The following is a 21,648-nucleotide window of genomic DNA, read 5'->3' on the forward strand; positions in this document are numbered from 1 at the left end:
AGGATCAGGGAACAGATATAGTTACTTACTGGACACATCTGATGTGTAAAAAAATACATAAATAAAAAAATGTTTGGTGTGTTAAATATATATATAGCTTTTTTTTTATTTATTTTCAAAATCTTTCTTTATCAACATTCAAGCAGCTATGATGCATCCAGTGCCTTAAATCCAAACAGAAGGTGTGGTGTCCACTGGGAATGTCCTGGCTGTGCCCACTGCCCTGTGCCCTCTGCCCTGTGCCCACTGCCCTGTGCCCACTGCCCTGTGCCCACTGCCCTCTGCCCTGAGCCCTGTGCCCTCTGCCCTCAGCTCCAGGTGATGCCTGGCCAGGCAGGGTTAGGGTGGTCGTCTCACAACAGTCACAAGGTCTCTTTGCCACATTAGACATGGGGAAGATGATAGTAAATTAATCTCTCTTCTCCTTCTCGTGCCTCCCCTGCCTCCCCCCCCCTCCACCCCTCCTCCCATCTCCTCTCCTCCCCCCCCCTCCAACCCTCCTCCAATCTCCTCTCCCTCCCCACCCTCCTCCTCCACAGTCTCTCCCTCTCTAAACCCCTGCTTCTTCTCTTTGCTCTCCCAGCAGTGAAAACAAGCAATCCACCCCCGGTGTTTAAAACAGATTTGCAGCTGGCCTTGAACATGAATGTGTTGAGGGAGATTTAAATATAGAAGGTGAGTTGAGGAGAACAGAGGGGAACCCTCCAAGGACCACAAGCGCAGCCCCTCTGTCATGTGCTAATGACAGCCTTTGTAGCGAGTGTAGCTTTTCAAATCCATGCTAATAGGACGCCTGTTCTTTGAGCGCACGCTCCATCGGTGGTTGCCTCTGTGAGACTCGCAACAGCATGAGGTAGCGAAACTTTACATCTGTAAGCTTGCTAGGCAGTTCTACGCTAACTTGTTGGCTAAACTCTAGCAGGCTAACGGCGAACCAGCCCTCCCAGCCACTCAAACCCCCGACCGTGATTTCGTTGTCCCTGCTGACAAATGCGGGGCTTCTCAACGAGGTCCTAATTGTTGGTCCTTGGTGGGGGCAGAAGGCCTGGAGATGGTGCTGGAGCCGAGGCAGGAGTCTACGAGCCTTCCACGCTGACTTTCATTCTCAAGAGGACGGCTGGTTATGGGAGTGATTAGCCAGGCTTGATTGCATTAACATTTTTCGTCCTTTAAATGCTTGCTGAAAAGATTTGATGTAGCAGCACAATGCTGATTCTGAGAGTAACCCATGTATTCTTGATATATTTAAGATTTTTCCTCCTCAAAAATCCCACTCAACAGGAGGAGTTTAAGCCATGTCTCTTAATTTGTCCCAATAGGGCCTCCGTCCACCAGCCAAGCTGGGAATGTCGCTCCCCTCACCTCCTGCTGCCATCAAGGCCTGAAGGAGCTCAGCTGATGAAGGGTGGAGGCCTCTGGCCCTGTTACTGCGGCAACCGCCATGACCAGAGGGGTGGAGGCTGGGGTGGAGGCTGGGGTGGAGGCCGGGGTGGAGGCCGGGGTGGAGGCCGGGGTGGAGGCCGGGGTGGAGGCCGGGGTGGAGGCCGGGGTGGAGGCCGGGGTGGAGGCCGGGGTGGAGGCTGGCATCTCTTCTCTCAGGACATCTTTCAGGAAGGGGATGCATACTGGAGGGAAACAGAGAAGTTGACGCTAGTTAGTTTGAAAGTAAGCTAAGAGTGTTCAAAATTAAGCTGGAGAACAAGAGAATGTGTGACAACTTTAACATTTCACATAATGACTTTTCACCATTCAAACTTTGTCTCTGAGGGAACCAAATGAATCTACAGAGAAAAGGGTAACAAAAAATGGCTCCCTCTAATATGTGTTCTCCTTTGCCCTTTTTTCCGTTAATAAATCCATCTCTGTTGGTCTCTCCAAAGTTAGCGGCAGTCACACAGACATTTGGAGAGGCAGACCTGGAGCGGAGGACACAGGAACTAGAAGTGACATTGTGGCTCAGGCTGTCTCAAAGGATTAGGCATTACAGCCTTCACTGGCATGTGATTGTGCTCTTTTCCATTCTATCTGCTTGTGCCTCTTTCCAGATGACTTCTCCCTCAAACTGATCCAGCGGGCAAGATAACTGATTAATATTTCTGGAGGGAATGATGACTAACTGTTGGACCCAAACCCTCAGCTCTAATGGTTGAAACACAGGGAGAGCTACTGACCTATTTTCTAGGGGTTCTACTGATGGTAAAGAACATAGTAGAATATCCAGATGGAACACTAAAATGACCAATCACAAGGATTAGTAATTCAATCATAAAATATATATGTTTTTTAATATAAAACAAATACAAAATAGCAAATATAAAACATCATATAAAATGGATGTCAAACTGCAGCACGCTTGTCCCAGATGCAGCAAGAGCATCTTATGTCACTCAATGTCATAAGAGGACAATGAAGTGGATCTGAGGGCAAGGTTTGGAGTCGGTGTGAGATTCCCGTGTGCTCATATTGAGCAACGACGGGTAGCTGAATGGGAACCTTCTTTCCATATTAATACCATCTCATGTGATGTTCTCTAAAAACAATCATTACAGCATTTCCTGGAGCCAGAAACTCCCCCTGTTTATTAATCAGCTAATTACACATTGACAGTAATGGCCCTGTTGATTCCCACAGTGAAATGAGCAGGCCTGAATAGCTCTTTAATGATTAGCCTTTGTGTTTTTTCACCGTACGAGCTGAATCCATCTATTTCCACGCGACCAAAGGGGACTTTTAAATCCAACCCGTGGTGGGAGGGTTGGAAGGCTAGCCCTGTTAGGACGATGGTGATCAGTGAGGCGTGCCTGATCAGGCCAGTCGGTGGATTCAAGGATCAATTACGGAGGTAATTATCACAGTTGATATAAAACATAATCCGATGAGGACATTAGTCAATGCTCTTTTTTCAGATCCAATCTCAAACCCCTATAAACCTTATGCCAGATAAGATAATCCACTAAACAGTGCTATCCAGCCCCTGGGATCATGTATATGTGTTCATCCCTCCACCAGCACCACCAGCAGCACCATGGCAGCCGGGGGCAGGTGAGCTGGGTGGAGGAGGTGGAAGAGGGGGTTTTGAAGGACGCCAGAGGGGAGCGGAGGGGAGCGAGAGAGGGCAGAATAGTGCAGTGGGCTGCATTTCTGTCAGCAGAAGTGATGGCTGAGTGGTGCCGTTATTTGTCTTGTGCTGCCACACGGCGCTGGAGCCAGGCCGGGCATTAATGAGAGGAGGCCGGACGCAGCGGAGGCTAGGAACACGCAGGGCCAACGATGATCTGTCACACACTAGCCCTGCTCACGCTCCACCCACCCAACACCCACCCAGCAACCACCCACCCAGCACCCACCCAGCACCCAGCCACCCACCCAGCACCCATCCAGCACCCAGCCACCCACCCAGCACCCACCCAGCACCCAGCCACCCACCCAGCACCCACCCAACACCCACCCAGCACCCACCCAACACCCACCCAGCACCCAGCCAACACCCACCCAGCCACCCAGCACCCACCCAACACCCACCCAGCACCCAGTACCCAACACCTACCCACCCACCCAGCACCCACCCAACACCCACCCAGCCACCCAGCACCCACCCAACACCCACCCAGCACCCAGTACCCAACACCTACCCACCCACCCAGCACCCACCCAACACCCACCCAGCCACCCAGAACCCACCCAACACCCACCCAGCCACCCAGCACCCACCCAACACCCACCCAGCCACCCAGCACCCAACACCCACCCAGCCACCCAGCACCCACTCAACACCCACCCAGCCACCCAGCCACCCAACACCCACCCAGCCACCCAGTACCCAGCCAGGACCCACCCAGACAGCACCAAAAAGTGGGGGGACATTTTCAGAAAGTGTGTGGGACACGTATAAGGAACCCTACAGCTCTGTTGGAGGGTACTCTTAATCCTCTCATCTTAAGGTATCATGACATCCATAAATGTTCAAACTCAAACAATAGCTAGAAGTGCTAACCAACCAACCCGCGACTTCTGTTAAAAAGTGCAGGGTATACAAGAACGAATTAGAGCTTATTATCAGCCTTCATCCCTTATTATAGATGAAGATGAAGGGCAGTGTTCAAGACAGCGGGGGAGGGGGGAAACGGCAATAATTAATTAGTCTGCTTGTGAGACAAGAGGGGATTAAAATCCATCAGGAACTTCACACACCGGTTCAGCCACACCATTTTTTCAAATATGTTTAAACCGAAAAAAAAAAAAATGTGTCAGACATGTAGAGAGCAGGAATACATCATTCAACCCTGACCTGTGCACAATACAAATACATTTGAATGTACTTATTGCACTCACACAAGAAGAACAGGAAAACATTTTTTTTTCGAAACACGGAGGACCAGACCTGGACTAGCACTGACGCTTTGTTCTATTTCCTGTGAAGAGTGGTTGTCGTTTTCTGTCGTTGGATTGATGGTGGTGAGAGAAGCAGAGAACGGCCAATTTGAGCCTGAGAAGTGGGGTGGTCATCTAATCCAAACAGGTACCTGGCTTGATAAGTTGTTTCACAGCCAGCTTCAACACTGAGCTGGTAAGTGCTAAAAGGGTGAAGCTGGAAAACAGAGAAACAGCTGGGTACCGCCTGGGCAATTCCCTCCGGCCTCCAGAGAGACACCTCCTTATCCACACCATTTTCACTCCTGATTACAGAGTACCAAATCACCCACTAACACACACACTCCTCCTCAGGCGAACTCACTCACGCTGCGGGCAACAGCAGAGAAGCTAACTTGGCTCGTATACGATGGAATCCTGGCTCACCCAGGGCAAACAATACAAATAAATGAAGTTGAATCAAATTCTAATTGGTGTTTTCCATAGAATGTTTTTTTTTTTTTTACTCAGAGGAAGAATATCAGCGTAGATATTAATGTGTAACATTTTTTATTTGTTTAATGTGTTAAAATGAAATGTGAGCAAAAACCTTTGCGATTAAACAGAAAAAATGCTTACAAATCTCCCAAAATAAAAGGTGAAATCCCCTAGCATGAATGTGTGTGGTCAGTGTGCCGTTCCCTAGAAGAGGCAGGGTGCAGCACGGAGCAAGGTCCAGATTTATACAGAGCGGCTGCAGCAGCAGAAACTGACATTGGATGACACGGGCTGCATGATGAATCACTTTGGACATGGCCCCAGACACAGGCAGGAAGCTGCTCCAGACATGCACCACACAAACAGCAGCTCCTTGAAAACATCTGGAAATAATACTGGAATAATGTATACTAGTGAAATTTTCATTTTTGAATGTATTTTATAATAATTAGCAAATTGTCTTTCAATTAATTGTTAATAATCAATATATTTAAAAGGATCTCCAAATAAAAATGGACTCAATGAGTCCAAGTCAAATAAAACCAGAAATATGGTTCTAATGAGATGTTTCTCTCACTACTTGACGTATTGTGTTGGATCCCTGACTGTCTAGACCTGTCTGGACCTGTCTAGACCTGTGTAGACCTGTCTGAACCTGTCTACGATGCTGACCGCCCCCCTGCCCCCTCTATTGGGCCCCCTCTCCTGAGCCCCCTCCTGGAGGGTAGGAGGGCCCCCTCTATTGGGCCCCCTCTCCTGGACCCCCTCCTGGAGGGTAGGAGGGCCCCCTCTATTGGGCCCCCTCTCCTGGACCCCCTCCTGGAGGGTAGGGGGGCCCCCTCTAATGGGACCCCTCTCCTGGGGGACAGGGGGGCTCTCCAGGGGGCAGGGGTGAATCTTGTTTTAGTTTTATGGGAAGTGGATCTGAGCGCTGGTAAGGTGAAGGACAGAGTCTGTGGCCGTACCATCACTCAGTGCAATAAATGGATGCAATCTGTATCCCAGTAAAGCACTGGCTGTTTTTAAATTCCTCCTCTTTTATCCAAATGAATGATGGAGCCTGGTACAGTGCACTGTGCAGCAATATTAATATACATCAGAGGCCGGGACCCCTCACTAAATCAGGGAAGCTCCGGCATTTGTTATTTAAATGACAAACAGCGTCTGCAGGAGAGGGGACGCGGGCGAAGAGGTGGACGAACCAATTCAGATTTCAATCCGGCAAAGAAGCAGAGCCCTGAGCCATCAGTCTAATGAAAACAGGCAGCTCAGCCAGCCCAAACATGTGAGGATCCCACCTCCAGCCTGCTGCCTGCTCCCCAGCCTGGTGCCTGCTCCCCAGCCTGGTGCCTGCTCCCCAGCCTGGTGCCTGCTCCCCAGCCTGCTGCCTGCTCCCCAGCCTGCTGCCTGCTCCCCAGCCTGCTGCCTGCTCCCCAGCCTGGTGCCTGCTCCCCAGCCTAGTGCCTGCTCCCCAGCCCTCGTCTCCTGGTCCCAGCCCTCGTCTCCTGGTCCCTGGGCTGCAGGGCTGGTGGAGGCTCGGCTCACAGCCCTCCTCTGACAATAACACTGCTGGGAGCCTACCCGGAACCACATGCACTGTAACCATGAGCATCAGTTTACTAAAATAATTGTAAAAAAATGTGGGCACTATTATTCATAGTTATCATGCAGTGTGCTGCAATCAAGGATCCTACAAAACGAGGTCAGAGAGGCGTCGCAGGCAGACAGACAGGTACCTGAAGTGGAGCTAGGCAGACAGACAGGTACCTAGAGTGGAGCTAGGCAGACAGACAGGTACCTGAGGTGCAACTAAGCAGACAGACAGGTACCTGAGGAGGTGCTGGGCAGACAGACAGGTACCTGAGGAGGTGCTGGGCAGACAGACAGGTACCTGAGGAGGTGCTGGGCAGACAGACAGGTACTTGAGGAGGTGCTGGGCAGACAGACAGGTACCTGAGGAGGTGCTGGGCAGACAGACAGGTACCTGAGGAGGTGCTGGGCAGACAGACAGGTACCTGAGGAGGTGCTGGGCAGACAGACAGGTACCTGAGGAGGTGCTGGGCAGACAGACAGGTACCTGAGGAGGTGCTGGGCAGACAGACAGGTACCTGAGGATTTGCTGGGCAGACAGACAGGTACCTGAGGAGGTGCTGGGCAGACAGACAGGTACCTGAGGAGGTGCTGGGCAGGAAGGTAGTCTTCCTCCTCCTCTTGATGTCCCCGGAGCACAGCAGGTTAAGGCTGGGCTGCCTGGAGGACGGACGGACGGACGGACATCTAGACGGGCAGACAGACAGGTAGATAGTTAGACAGACAGGTAGATAGTTAGACAGACAGGTAGATAGTTAGACAGACAAGCAGACAGATGGACATAAAGATACAGACAGACAGAAAGGCAGATCATTGTAAGTCACAGAAAAACAGATTGTTGCCATGACGCCATAGGTCCTAAAAACTGCTATTCTATCCAAAAGCACCATTTTTAAAAGTCACACTTTCAGAGTTCAAGTTCAGATCAACAAATAACACCTGCCATGCACCTTCTGCTCTCCTAACCCCCATGGCCTCTCCTAACCCCCATGGCCTCTCCTAACCCCCATGGCCTCTCCTAACCCCCATGGCCTCTCCTAACCCCCATGGCCTCTCCTAACCCCCATGGCCTCTCCTAACCCCCATGGCCTCTCCTAACCCCCATGGCCTCTCCTAACCCCCATGGCCTCTCCTAACCCCCATGGCCTCTCCTAACCCCCATGGCCTCTCCTAACCCCCATGGCCTCTCCCAGTAAAGTTAAGGCCAAGGTCTCCGCCTGGGGGGAGGAACAGGCCAACAGCAGTATGATGGGGTGCCTCTTAGACCAGGAGTGTGTGTGAGTGTGTGTGTGTGTGTGTGTGTGTGTGTGTGTGAGTGTGTGTGTGTGTGTGTGTGTGTGTGAGGAAGAAAAACAGAGAGAGAGAGAGAAAGAGAGAGCAAGAGATAGTTGAAGCATATGAGCTAGTGTGAATGAAAGTGACAAGAACACACACAGGAAAAGAAGCAGAGCCATCTCCTGTTCTGCAGCGCCGAGACAGCCAGACGCTGTCCACGGCGACGCTGAGCTGCTGTCCTGGTGGTCAACATCTATACAAGCGGCAGGGCCGTCCCCTCTGAGGACCACAACAGACCTGGTTAACCACAGAGTCTCATCTAAAGCGGGAAGCCAGGCTACATAAACCTCCCAACGCAAGCCTGGCGAGCGCTAAGATAGGGCCCTGTCAGGCTGGCCTTTTAACAGGCAACACGTCCCATGACCTCAACACCCATAAATCACATGACGGGTGTTAAGGGGAGGGGTGTGGGGCGCCGTGCGGGGAACGCTTTGAGCAAAGTCTCTATGTTGTATAATCAATAGATATAAAAATAAATGGCTTGGCCGTTATTCTGTGCCTGCTACCCTTCTCTAATAAAATCCCAGTAATGCATATTTCATTTACTTTTATACTTATTGATTACCTGTACTCCAGTTAGTAAATCACGCGCCTATCGATCCCTCAATCGTACCTCTGTCGGACAGCACATTACCAGCCATTTGCGCCCCTGATAAAGAGCTCAAGCATTGAACTCACCACAGTAAATCTTTGCAAACTAACTTTTTAATTCCAAAATCGATCAGCCGCTTAAACGTGGCATTATTTCACGAGCGCGCCTGCGGTATTAAAAGTAATACCCTGATGCATTTGGTCTTAATGCGTGGAGGTCCATCCCTCCATATCTTCCCTCATTACACACCGACCTGGGGGGCTCAGGGCCCCTGCAGCCCAGAGGGGGAGACCCTGTGGACTGAGGCTGAGCGTGTGAGAGAGAGAGAGAGAGAGAGAGAGAGAGAGAGAGAGAGAGAGAGAGAGAGAGAGAGAGGGCTGAAAGAGGCTGAAAGAGGCTGAAAGAGGCTGAGAGAGGCTGAAAGAGGCTGAAAGAGGCTGAAAGAGGCTGAGCTCAGTCCGAGGCAGCTGAACTCCACAGAGACACAGCTGGACTCCACAGACACACAGCACCGGTCTTTTGAAACATTAGAATCAGCCAGCTCTTTAGCACAAATGTTCATTTCCAACTGAAACCACAAGGCCTTAAGCTGCAGGTTGATGCTGACGCTACCATAACTAAAGGCTGGTTTACTACACTTAAATGGAAGGGAAAATAAGTGAGAGTTAAGAAAAAACAAATAGGAGAAGTAGAAGAGGGTATAACTGTTGAACGGTTTAAACGTTTGCTGAAACAGTGTTCAGTGTTCCCCAGAGGAGCCCTGATAACTGGGGATGAGAAGTGTCCCTATCTAAGGATGATAGAGTCGCTTTGAGAATTGGAAAAATGACTCGATATCCAATAAAACACACAACTACTTTAGTCTATCAAAGGCAGGGGGACATTCACGAAAACGTCTGTGAAATAGATTTTTTTATTTTCAGGTCATATGAATCGTCCAAAGGCGTTCTAAGATCACCCCGGTCCCTCAGGTATAGGGTTAAACAACTCTGACACAGGGTCAATGGTAATCCAGACGCTCACATCCAAAAGCAGATATATCAATTAAAAAGAATAAATCAAAAAAAGGGTAAGAAGCTAGTGTTACAAAACGCCCATCTATTTCCATTAGGCTACGCAGTGCTTCAGCTGTGAGCAGGATCTCAAGATGAATAGAGGTATTCAAATGAATCAGAAAGGATTAGGGGCTCCTGGGAGCCCGATCAATAGCCACAAATCAATAATCAATAGGCCACTCACACCAATATACTAACTGCTGACACCGAGATCTCACAATTAAAATGAAAACTGGGAGCGGAGTGGCGTAAGACTGTGATTTATCTCGCGGTGCAAATGTCATTTAGAAATAAATAAGTCAATAGAGAGAAGCTGAGAGGGGCCGGCATTGGAGGGAGGCAGTTGTGCATGTTAACATGGGGGCCATCCCAGGGTGTTAACAGTCAGAACCCACCCAGTAGGGGCCTGTTCACCCACTGCTACCAGGATAAATAGCGCAGTCTTCATCACTTAATATCAAATCTCTGTGTGGCCATCAGCTCTCCACAAACAGGAGAAGGCAGCTTGTATTAATACAGTATCATTTCAACCTGAGCAAGATCCAAGATTAATGTTTATACTTTCCACAGGGGACAAGAAAACACTTTTCTTTCAAGGGTGTTGTGAAATAAAGAAAAGTCAGATGTATGAGAGCTCTGTGCTACAAAAATCGATCAATGCCAATAAGTTCTTCAAAAGAAATGAAAATATAGCGAATCCAATTGTGGCTAAATTTCATGTTCGCTACGAGGGTGGATTTTGCAAACACAAAGTCTGTCTGTGAGTTATCTAGGTCCTGTCACTGTCATGCTGATACTAAAGTGTGGTCATGAACTGAATTTAAGTGAGGGAGTGGGGGCATGCGTGCGTCTACAACTCCGTGCATGTGAGGCAGATTTAGTAAGAGCTTGAGTGTGCATGCTGAAGAGTTGGTCGGAGGGGGGGGGGGGGGGGGGGGGGTGGAGGGCGTGGGGGGGGGCGTGGGGACAGAACAGCCAGCTCGCAGGAGGAGGGGGTCTGGGGCGTGGGGACAGAACAGCCAACTCGCAGGAGAGTGGATTTGAGCAGCTTGGGGAGATGAGCGCGCGCCATCCAACGGGACACATCAGAAGCACCACTCGTCAATCCCCTCTCTCCCTCGTTCATTTGGGAGTATGATTTATACTTTTTGAAGTGAAGGGTCTTGAATCCCTCTATAAAGGAATTAAGAGGTCTCCCCTGGGTCTGCCATTCAAATGAGAGCATGGCGGGGATATGAGGGTTTTTTAATAGATATAAATTAGTATTCACAATGCCTCAAACTGGAATCTGAAGGCACCTTTTAGGTGGAGAAGAAAGGGGGCCGTTTAGAAAAAGAAAGCTCTAAGAAGTTGGGCCTTTTCATTGCCGTCGTGTTTTTGCCCCTCATCAAGGAATGGTGGAGGGCTTTCTGCAACAGCCCCCCGAGAGAGAGAGAGAGAGAGAGAGAGAGAGAGAGAGAGAGAGAGAGAGAGAGAGAGAGAGAGAGAGAGAGAAGAGAGAGAGGAGGGGGGGGGGGGGGGGAGAGAGAGAGAGAAAGGGAGGGAGAGAGAAGGAGGGGGGAGTGAGAAAGAGAGAGAATGATTGAAAGTAAATGAAGAATGCAGAGTAAATAGGGGCAGAGTGGAAACAATCCAGTGAAGAGTTAGACAGACAGAGACCGTGGGGCTGTTTAACTTCCCTACGCACTCAATACCGAGGATGACTTGGAGCTATGTCGGGCTTTGACAAACACATTTAAGAGAAACTATTTTGTATTCCCTATATTCCCTACATTTCCATCTCCAGTAATGCTGAGATATTCATCTGCATTATGATAATAAACTCCTGCCGTTTCTTTATTTGAGAAACTAAGTTAACCTTGAGAAAAAGTAGGGTGTGGATGTGGGTTTGTGTGTGGGTTTGTGTGTGGGTTTGTCTGTGGGCTTGTGTGTGGGTGTGGATGTGTTAGTCTTACAGGAGGCTATGATGAGAGTCTGGCTACTATCACACAGTCAGATCAGTGTTCCTAGCACATCAGCCATGCCCTCTTCCTAACACAACCTTCTCCGACACAACCGCCGTCCGGAGAGACTGCAGACGTTATAAATACCCTCCAGACTGTGGAACCGCATGTAAAGTACAGTGGTTATAAAGTGACCTTTGACCAGGAAGTGCTTCATCAAGAGAGTTAACCATGGGATTGCCTGTCGATATATTGAGCCTGAAAAGGGGATGCCCTCGATGGCGGACGGAGAGAGCCAGAGGTTGTGTAACTTGATGCCGTGCCTCAGCAGGGTGGGGTGGCTCTCTGTGGGGTACCTGCTCCTGGGGGGGAGGGGCCACCTCCCAGGTGAGCTGTCTGCCACCATGTCCACAGGATACACAGGTAAAGGACACAGAGGGATGAACTGCAGGAGGACCAAAGAAGAATGTTATTCACAGGGATGAGCAACCTGTGTCAGAACTGTAGAAGCAGCTGTTTCAGTCTTATTAATTATATATCAGACTTTATGGCAGCCAAAAACTGATGTCAGAAAATAAATCATCATGAGCCAGGAAACAATTTAGACACCTTTGATCACATTCAGGGTAACAGCAACACCACAAGAGACAGTAATTTGTCTGTCAGACTGTGTGTCATTCTCAGCGGTGCCGTAACTGGGGGGAATATTAAGACAATTCTTAGGGCCCTGATAACCCATACTTTCCTGTATGGTTTTGATTTTGGGGGCCGGAGTACAAATTTGCCAAGGGCTCCATAACCCTAGCTGCGCTCCTGGGCATCCTACAGCAGACTCACTCTCTCTGGTAAGGATCCTGTGAGAAGTGCTTCATTCTCTCCACAGACACTGTGTTGTCCTGTAACAAACAAAACTAAATGGAGGTCAAACATTCACTTCAATGTAATACAGTAGGATGAAACGGGGTTCTCTCATTTCCATTAGCGAAACTGGCAGTAATGGTGACGTGGAAACCTCACAAAGTTCGATCCAACAGTTTTAACTAAGAAATTGGGAAATCCTGTATTAAAATGATCCTAGTATATTATGACTTATACTTCCCTTTGAGTTGTCCCCTTCTACCGATATTTTATTTACTCACATTGCATTTCATTAATAAAGAACTAACCCCTTGAAAAAAGTGGATTCGAAAAATGTTGTCGCTCTGGCAGTATTCTTAGCTAGCTGGATCGTGGTTCAAACAATACCATATACTAACTGAAAATATGCCCCTTAAAAACGTAAATAAGCTTGAAATGTATTTTTGGAAAATTGACAAAATATAGCTAACAAGTTTGTTGGAAATACGGTTTGACGCATTTGCAAATTACTGTAACTGTTTTCTAGCAAGACAAGTTTGTTCCGGGAGGAAAAGACTTGAGTGTCTCACTTTCTGTAGCTAAGTACAGTATTAACTCATTCGTTGTTTTTCCACTTTAATATAAGACAAAGGAAGTAATTAAGTAATAATTTAGTAAATCAAGTAATTAGCGACCCTAACGTGGTTGGTAGCTACTAGAGCTAAGCTAAAACTAGCAGGATGTGCAATAGTCATTCCGGACATGGTTGACGACAAAAATAAAACGGTTGGCTCCTAGCAATTCGCGCAAATAAACACAAATTAACCCAACACGAAGCGAAAATGTGTTTCTTTCGCGCGAATAATTTGTTTTGCTTTTGGTGTGAGCACAGCATGTTGTCACCTTGTTTGGCAGCCTCCTTCGGCCCTTCCTGATGCAGCGGGCGGGGACGCCAGGAAGCCTGTTCAAACGGGCCTGGTACCCTGCAACACCCACACAACACTGTCAGCTAGGACTTCAGCTCGCACTCTCATTATGACACTGGTGCTTAGTCATCAAAAAGACATCCAGTCACCTCTCAGTGAGGGGCATGCAGGCTGCAGGAAGGTGGGGGCGAGCCGCCGATCCTCCAAGACTGGGGGGGCATCTGAGTCCCAGCTGGGCAGCATGCTGGAGATCCCCGCTCCACACTCCCCCTCGAAGAACCAGTCGCTCTGCTCATCGTCCCCTGTACACAGCCAGGAGAGACAGCGCTGTCAGGAACAGTATCAATGACCAGTGACAAAGACGTTTGTTAAAATTCATGAACCATTTGTTATTTTAGACCTAGCTAGACCAGACCAGACCTGGCTAGACCAGACCAAACCTAGCTAGACCAGACCAGACCTGGCTAGACCAGACCAAACCTAGCTAAACCAGACCAGGCCTGGCTAGACCAGACTAGACCTGGCTAGACCAGACCAAACCTAGCTAGACCAGACCAGACCTGGCTAGACCAGACCAAACCTAGCTAAACCAGACCAGACCTGGCTAGACCAGACCAAACCTAGCTAAACCAGACCAGGCCTGGCTAGACCAGACTAGACCTGGCTAGACCAGACCAGGCCTGGCTAGACCAGACCAGACCAGACCAAACCTAGCTAGACCAGACCAGACCTGGCTAGACCAGACCAAACCTAGCTAGACCAGACCAGGACTGGCTAGACCAGACCAAACCTAGCTAGACCAGACCAGACCTGGCTAGACCAGACCAGACCTGGCTAGACCAGACCAGACCTGGCTAGACCAGACCAGACTAGCCCCCCCTAGTCCCCAGACCTGTCAGTCAGCAGTGTGCATGCAGGGGCCATGTCTCTCCCAGGTGTCGTGACAACTGTTAAATCAGGAGCCGTCTCAGCCCACCACCGCTAATGAGAGCAGTCGAGGCTTCAGAGCTCATTAACACCACATGACAACGTCTCATTAGAACCGCCTGGGTGCCCGGCAACCAGCACTCTGTATCAGAACCTCACTCCGTTGTCCCGGTTACCCTCAGAGGACCGGTACTCGGTAGCGGCTGGGGGGTCTGTCTCCTGTACTCCACCTGTAGGGGTTGTCACCTGGGTGAACAGTGCGGTGCGATGACACACGTAGAGACTGTACCTTGTCTCCCCTCGTCGTTGGTGAACAGGCCGGGGTCACTGCTGGTCACACTGCTGGTCTCCCTGCAAAACCAGCAAGAGAGAAACATTGAACATTTTCATTTCTGTCTTATGTCAGTTTCTACAAGGCTCTAATAATAATGTGTGTATTTGTGTATATATATATACACACACACATACATATACACACACACCATCTGAGTCAGCTCTGTAAAAGATAAAGTACAGTGCTGTCTGTCGTTGTAAATCAACATGAGTGTTTGGGGTCAACCAAGGTCGGGCATCTGAAAACCGAACAATGCGAATCGCAAAACATCCAAGTTCCAAAAAAACTAACATTTCACATACAACATTCAATTGCTCCTTAATGAATAAGCCCTGCATTAGAGGTCAACATAAACCACAACAGACAGAAAGAGAGAAAGAGAGAGCGAGCTATCCAACCTATGGTCGCCGACACAAAGGCACAGAGAAGGACTCTGTTGGAAGTCACTGAGTGGCATGCACAGTTTAATGTAATATCCTCTGCTGTCAGCTCCAATCTAGCCTGGCCTGCGTTGTGGAGGATGACAGGGGAGCCATGTCCCTCTGCCTTCCCCTCCTCCCGGACGCTCCCCGGTCTGGGAGCCATGCCCCTCTGCCTTCCCCTCCTCCCGGACGCTCCCCGGTCTAGGAGGCAGCTCAGACAGGCCTCCAGTCCACACACCAACTGGCCAGCATCTGTGGAGGCTGCTGTTCCTACCCAGCCTTCTACCTCCCTCCCTCCCTCCCCTCCCCCCCCCTCCACACGCCTCCAGGCGGGCCCCCCTCACCCCAGCCCCCACCCCCAGTGACCCCCCACCCCCACGGCTTCTCCACCCTGTCCTGGGTTTCCCTGCCTCTGTCACATCTCAGCCACTGAGGGCTAGGGGCTCCAGACACACTGCAAGGTCACAGGGAGGAAAACAGAGGACAATTATCTGCTCTGCTGCTTTTAGAGACAAACATCATCACAACTAAATGGAAGGGACTTCCTCAAAGACCAAGTGCAGCACCTTGAAAGGGGTTGAACGCAACAAAAAAGCACTCCTTTCTGCATCTTTGTGAATAATTGCACAAACGGTGTACAAACAAACAACGTTTTGAGACCAACTGGCCATCAGTCCACAAGGGAGAGAGACCTTCAGGGCCATCAGTCCACAGGGGAGAGAGACCTTCAGGGCCATCAGTCCACAGGGGAGAGAGACTTTCAGGGCCATCAGTCCACAGGGGAGAGAGACTTTCAGGGCCATCAGTCCACAGGGGAGAGAGACCTTCAGGGCCATCAGTCCACAGGGGAGAGAGGGAGAGCTGCTGGATCAGACAGTCGTGTGTTTAGCTTTGCAGAGATCAGCACTGACCTTGGTGAGCGCATGGCGGGGTCAGATATTTGCGTTTGTGCGTCTTTGCCGTACTGCAGACGTGCCGGCGCGGTGAGGCTCCTCTCCACCCCCAGCCCCAGCCTCCCCTCTCCACCCCCAGCCCCAGCCTCCCCTCTCCACCCCCAGCCCCAGCCTCCCCTCTCCACCCCCAGCCCCAGCCTCCCCTCTCCACCGCCAGATGGTCCTACACCATCTCCCCTCACACACCAGGAAGCAGATGTGAATGGGAGAATACCTCTCCAGGGAATCTGGAGGATGTCTGGTCTGGCCAGCCAAGCACTCCTGAATCGTCCTCCTCCCCTCTCCACCCCCCACCCCCCTCTCCACACCCACCCCCCCTACCCTTTCCACCCCCACCCCATCCTCTCCTCTCCACCCCCACCCCATCCTCTCCTCTCCACCCCCAGCCCCATCCTCCCCTCTCCACCCCCAGCCCCATCCTCCCCTCTCCACCCCAGCCCCATCCTCCCCTCTCCACCCCCAGCCCCCTCCTCCCCTCTCCACCCCCAGCCCCATCCTCCCCTCTCCACCCCCAGCCCCATCCTCCCCTCTCCACCCCCAGCCCCCTCCTCCCCTCTCCACCCCCAGCCCCCTCCTCCCCTCTCCACCCCCAGCCCCCTCCTCCCCTCTCCACCCCCAGCCCCATCCTCCCCTCTCCACCCCCAGCCCCCTCCTCCCCTCTCCACCCCCAGCCCCATCCTCCCCTCTCCACCCCCAGCCCCCTCCTCCCCTCTCCACCCCCAGCCCCATCCTCCCCTCTCCACCCCCAGCCCCATCCTCCCCTCTCCACCCCCAGCCCCCTCCTCCTCCCCTCTCCACCCCCAGCCCCATCCTCCCCTCTCCACCCCCAGCCCCCTCCTCCCCTCTCCACCCCCAGCCCCATCCTCCCCTCTCCACCCCCAGCCCCATCCTCCCCTCTCCACCCCCAGCCCCATCCTCCCCTCTCCACCCCCAGCCCCCTCCTCCCCTCTCCACCCCCAGCCCCCTCCTCCCCTCTCCACCCCCAGCTCCCTCCCCCTGCCTCCCCTGACTCCCCAGGCCTCTCCCCGCTGCCTCCCCACCTCTGGACTGGAGGCAGAGCATCTGGAGCTCTGCGCTCCACATCAGCAGAGAGCAGGCCTACTGGCCACGAGTCCAACTGGACGTCTGCAACCTCTGCAATAAGCACTTATGGTTTCATTCCAGCGTGTTTACTTGATTTGTATGCGTTACATGGGTATGCATTACAAAGAGTGATGACAAATACTATTTATTAAGAAAGACGAGCCTTTATCAAAAATACATCATGACAGATTCTAGCATTAAAGCAGCAACTTCCACTTTTTCAAATACAGAAACTTCCTATGTGGGGTTTTGTGCAAAGTTTGAAAAAGAATCACAGGTATAAACAATTAATTAGAGACACACATTAAGTATTTATCCCTATTAACGGTGTAATGTGATGTCGCTGAGAGCAGCCCACAGTCGATGTGAAACCGTTTCCATTAAGTACCACCTAATTAATGCCATGAATTATTGAGGCAGCCATTTTTCTTAGGACCAAAAGAAACATCTCTCTCTCTCTTTTATCCGCCATGACCTTTGTCAGGAAAAGTTTAACATTAGGTCTTTCTTTGTGTTTCCAAGAGAAATGTTCCCATGTTTGTGTAGGCTAATCATGAGCAGACAACAGCAGAGCACAACAATTCAATTTTCTTTTCTTGTAATCATGAAAATGTCAGTTGCATAAGGTATCAGAACGGTAAATAAAACAACAATCAACAACTCAGACACCAGACTGACTGAAGACAAACGACACGTGCCCCAAGAAACGAGAACAGCATTCCTCTCGTTTTGGGTTGAACTAATCGGTTCTCCGTATGGTCCCATTGTCTGCATACTAGCTGGAGAGGTGAAGCAAAAACACAGTCTCCAAACGGCCGCTAATCATTAGGATATAATCCCAGGCTCCTGGGACACACAGGCCAGTGTACTGAGAGATTACAGGCCAGCAGTCTCTCCCTGAGCCTGGCTGATCCAGATGAGGAAGAAAGAAGAGGCAGAGACTGAGGGAGGCAAAGCACTTAGAACAATGGATATGTGGGCTCTTCAAACAAGCCGCCCCTACCCAAATCCATGCCCTCTTCCATGGCGTATGATTATAAGGTTATCCCACCCTCCCTCTGCTACGGTAATTGGATTAGTCTTGGAGATTTATGAAAATGAACTTCGGCAAATGGAATGCAGCCTTCCCCAAAACTCCTCGCTGATTCAAAAAAATCCAAATTGCGAAGCAGCAGGGATGGGCGTGACCGAAGCCTGTACGACGGATCAGGTTTTGGCGTGGCAAGGTTGGTCTTAGAAGAACCATCACCCCCACCCTCCTCAGCCCCAGATGTCAGAGGCTGTGTCCCTAACTGCCTCCACCCACAGGTGAGGCCTCTTCTCTGGGCCAGATGGGAGCCAGGTGGCCTCCCAGCCAGCAGGGCTACACTGGTCTAATCAAGGATGTGGAACCCAGCTGGAGCAGCCAACATCTGCTCTCCGTGCACTTGGGTGGCTGAAGACGCGCTCTGCTTGGTGCACACGTGAGCATTGACCTTGAGGGAAGGGCCGTTTAGAAGATCAGACTCCTGATACCAGGAGGTTAATGGAACGCATGAAGAGAATGGAGATGTAGAGGGTTTCAAAAGGCGTTTCAACTGGAACTCACGGATCACAGCTTTTCCTGGTGTCTAAATAGCGGCGCTGTAGCACTGTCAACCCCCTTCCCCTCCCCATCACAACTGCCATTCTGCCATTCCCTTCAGCTGTGGCACGACTTAACCCACAGATTGTTCAGTGCTCAGTAGTGCGCCAGGCTGCAGAGCTGCAATCAGGAGCGCTCTGTAGTGTAAGTGAGAAATGATTGACAGCGGGCCACGCTGTTCCCATTTATTTCTTCTCCGGAGGTGTTTTCTGTCAGAATGGCTATTGATTTTTCTATAAGGTAAGAAAACAAGTACCGTTGAGGGGCCAGGGAGGTCAGCACAAATTAAACCAGAAGATGTAAAGCCTTCTGTCTCTCCATTATTGGTTACCACAGACGTCTCTCACTTTTATTTATTTTTTTTATGGGTCAGGAGATAATGGGATCATCAAGAGGGATTCCCAGAGGAGGGGGGAGGGACATACACAGAGACAGACCAATCAGCACTGGACACACACAGAGACAGACCAATCAGCACTGGACAACACAACCCGCGGTAGCTTACAACGTCACCTGCATTGGCTACAACTATCACTCATTACTCTAATTAATTGACACTGTGGTAATTGATTGGTTACAATGTCACTTATGGGCAGCTAATCCTAGATCTACTGTTGCTGAATAAAACCCACAGCAGAACAGGGCACTCTGGGAGCTGGAACAGCTGAAGCTTTAATTACCAAGACCGAGAGAGAGAACTTCATCTCAAAACCAATCAATACAACACCAAGCGACTTATTTATTTGTGACAATATTTCTTGGAAGGAAATAATGAGCTGAGAGATGCCTGGAGGCAAGAGAGGCAGGGATCCCTCCCTGATGGTCACAGAGAGAGAAGGAGATGAGGAGAGCTGGGTCTTATCATTCATTATTCATGTCGATCCAATACTTTAGATGGAGAGGCATCATTGTGATACAGTTTTCTGTTTCAGATGGGGACAAGTTGAATATTGACAACTAGATTAAAGCAGGCAGCCACTGTAGATCATTTTAAATGTCGCCTTGGTTAATTGCCTCTGTCAGATAGTAGTTATGCCCATGACTTTTATATCATAGGTTTAACTGCCTTGGGAACTTTCCCACACAAAGGGTAAAAGGGACATAATAATCCTAAGTGTGCATAGAAGTTTTTTCACTGTAAGCAAAGACACAGATACTTAATAAATAGTGACTCTTGTCACATGCATAATCAGCCTATATGTGTGAAATACATTTCATGCTCCTTTTCTTGTACTCCCTAGCCTGCCCATGAGGACATTTCTTAAAAGCGGTAATCTACCGATGCGTAGTGAAGTTTGGAAACATCAGGCCTACCCTTCAGACATGGTGTCGTCGGACGCTTCTCTCTGCTCCTTGGTCTCCCTGGCGATCCGATCCTTCCAACACTTCTCCAGCATGAGGCCGGCCCCCCCGGGGCCCCCAGCCTCCCTATCCCCTCCCCCCCAGCCGTTAGACCCCTTCTTCAGACGAGACAGACGTAGCTTCCTGGACGAGCGGTGGCCCCCGCCTCGCACTCCCTCCAGCTCGGACACTTTCAGCTTCTGCTGCAGACTGACGGTCACGTCGGAGGTCATGCGCTTCACCTTCCTCCTCCTCCTCAGCGGCCGGCCGGGCGTGTTCTCCGTGACAGAGTCGGACTCCGGCCAGGAGGGCGGCCTGGTCTTCGTGGCGGGGCTGGAGAAGGAGGACCACAGCCTGGGCACCATCAGGTCATCTGAGTCACTGTAGTCAGCAGCGGTGGTGGAGGAACAGGCTGGGGCTAGGGATGGGGCTAGGGCTGTGGCTAGGCCTGGACCTGAAGCTGGGGGCGAGGCTGCCTCGTCCAGGCTGGACTGTGAGGCCTGGCTCAGGCAGCGCCCGTGCTCCCCGGCGTGGAGGGCGGCGTCGCAGCGGCGCTTGCGGCCTCGGCGCCGGCGGACCTGCCTGCGCTGCTGCAGCGGGCTGAGGACCATCTCCTCCCACAGCTCTGCTAGCTGGGTCTGCTCAGAGCTCTGCTCCAGGGACGACACCAGATCCTGCACCAGCTCCTCCATCCTGCTGCTGGGGGACAGAGGAGCACTGGTGAGACGCTCTAACGAGCCGCTCTACCGTGAACTAAACAAAGACTGACATGAGACTGCTGCAATTAACATGAAGCAGGTTTGGTTAATGGCACAGCATGGAGGGGAGGGGAAAGAGCTGACAACTTTGTTTGACTGTGGAAGTCACTGGTACATCATACTGTTTGCTATCCAAAAACTATTTATGTACAGTAATGTGTTCAGGTTATGTCACACCTACTGAACTGGAATGAGTGAAGTAAGCTAATCCCACATTATGCCTGCTCTACTAGGCAAACAAGGCTGCCAGACCCATGGCTGCTCATTGCAGTTTTTAGTTCTCATTCTGTAGCACTACTGTATTTGCAGCCGTATATAGCTCTGTCGCATAAGAACAGCATAATCTCGTATACAGCATGCTCATGCAGTATCTCGAGCCCTCACGTGCGCTATTACATAATGACAAAGCGAGCAGCGTGAAGACAAAGTGTGGTCCGTTACAAACTAGGGAAATAACGGAAGAAAGGACCGCTAAAATACAGTAGGTTAGGTTAGTAGTATGTTAGAATATAATTCAATATAATGTAATAAAATGGAATAAAATACAATATGTCTTATATGTCTCACATTAATCTGACGATATAATCTTACAAACCCTATATTCATACTTCAATAAACATCGTAACACGTTGTCAAACCATTTCACAAAAGAAATGCACAGTTGACTACATGAAACGTGTCTATAATAATATCATAGGTGTTATGTAACAGTATCCGACAGTGCTGTTGTCTCAACACTCACCGACCGCAGTCTTGGCTTGTTTTGTTTTCACAGCTGTAAACACGAGAGACGTACTTCCGCCCCGCTGTCACACCAATGAAGTAATTTCCGCCCAGCTGTTTTTATGAACGATAAGGCGACAAAAACTAGATTACTACCATACTGAAGAGAAAACTTGATATCTCTGACAAATTTTGTCTATAGAATCAACTACATAATGTTCTATATTATTATAATACTTGATAAATACCATATAAGCTAAACTTATTTATGATGACTTGTAACTACCACTAATAATTATTCTGATAATGTGTAAAACAAACACTTTGATCGTCAGTTACATGTAACACTATGTTCAT

The 21,648-nt window shown here is 50.2% G+C and overlaps 1 protein-coding gene across 3 annotated transcripts; it reads right to left on the reverse strand.

The window, feature by feature from the left end:
• Nucleotides 1–1,278: 1,278 nt before the first annotated feature.
• LOC124486973 (G patch domain-containing protein 2-like) lies at nucleotides 1,279–21,381 on the reverse strand. 3 transcript variants are annotated; one of them, XM_047048916.1, is made up of 9 exons: nucleotides 21,311–21,381; nucleotides 19,784–20,509; nucleotides 14,343–14,404; nucleotides 13,276–13,428; nucleotides 13,104–13,202; nucleotides 12,201–12,259; nucleotides 11,720–11,808; nucleotides 7,019–7,125; nucleotides 1,279–1,625 (listed from the first exon to the last, which is right to left on the reverse strand). In XM_047048916.1, exons 2-9 carry the CDS (start codon nucleotides 20,500–20,502, stop codon nucleotides 1,375–1,377), a joined length of 1,539 nt encoding a protein of 512 aa, XP_046904872.1. In that variant the 5' UTR covers nucleotides 20,503–20,509; nucleotides 21,311–21,381; the 3' UTR covers nucleotides 1,279–1,374. The 3 variants fall into 3 exon arrangements, with proteins under 3 accessions (XP_046904872.1, XP_046904880.1, XP_046904889.1); XM_047048924.1 differs by having other exon boundaries at nucleotides 19,784–20,506; nucleotides 21,311–21,338; XM_047048933.1 differs by lacking the exons at nucleotides 7,019–7,125; nucleotides 21,311–21,381 and adding an exon at nucleotides 21,164–21,304 and having other exon boundaries at nucleotides 13,104–13,183; nucleotides 19,784–20,506.
• Between the last annotated feature and the right edge of the window lie 267 nt (nucleotides 21,382–21,648).

This window comes from Hypomesus transpacificus, chromosome 3, assembly GCF_021917145.1.
Source record: "Hypomesus transpacificus isolate Combined female chromosome 3, fHypTra1, whole genome shotgun sequence".
In the NCBI taxonomy this organism is placed as follows: domain Eukaryota; kingdom Metazoa; phylum Chordata; class Actinopteri; order Osmeriformes; family Osmeridae; genus Hypomesus; species Hypomesus transpacificus.

Coding starts and splice junctions, on each gene's coding strand:
- LOC124486973 (XM_047048916.1), bottom strand. CDS start 20,502: ATGGAGGAGCTGGTGCAGGATCTGGTGTCGTCCCTGGAGCAGAGCTCT. Junction 14,405..19,783: donor GACGACACCATGTCTGAAGG/GTAGGCCTGATG, acceptor CTGGTTTTGCAG/GGAGACCAGCAGTGTGACCA. Junction 13,429..14,342: donor CAACGACGAGGGGAGACAAG/GTACAGTCTCTA, acceptor GGCTGTGTACAG/GGGACGATGAGCAGAGCGAC.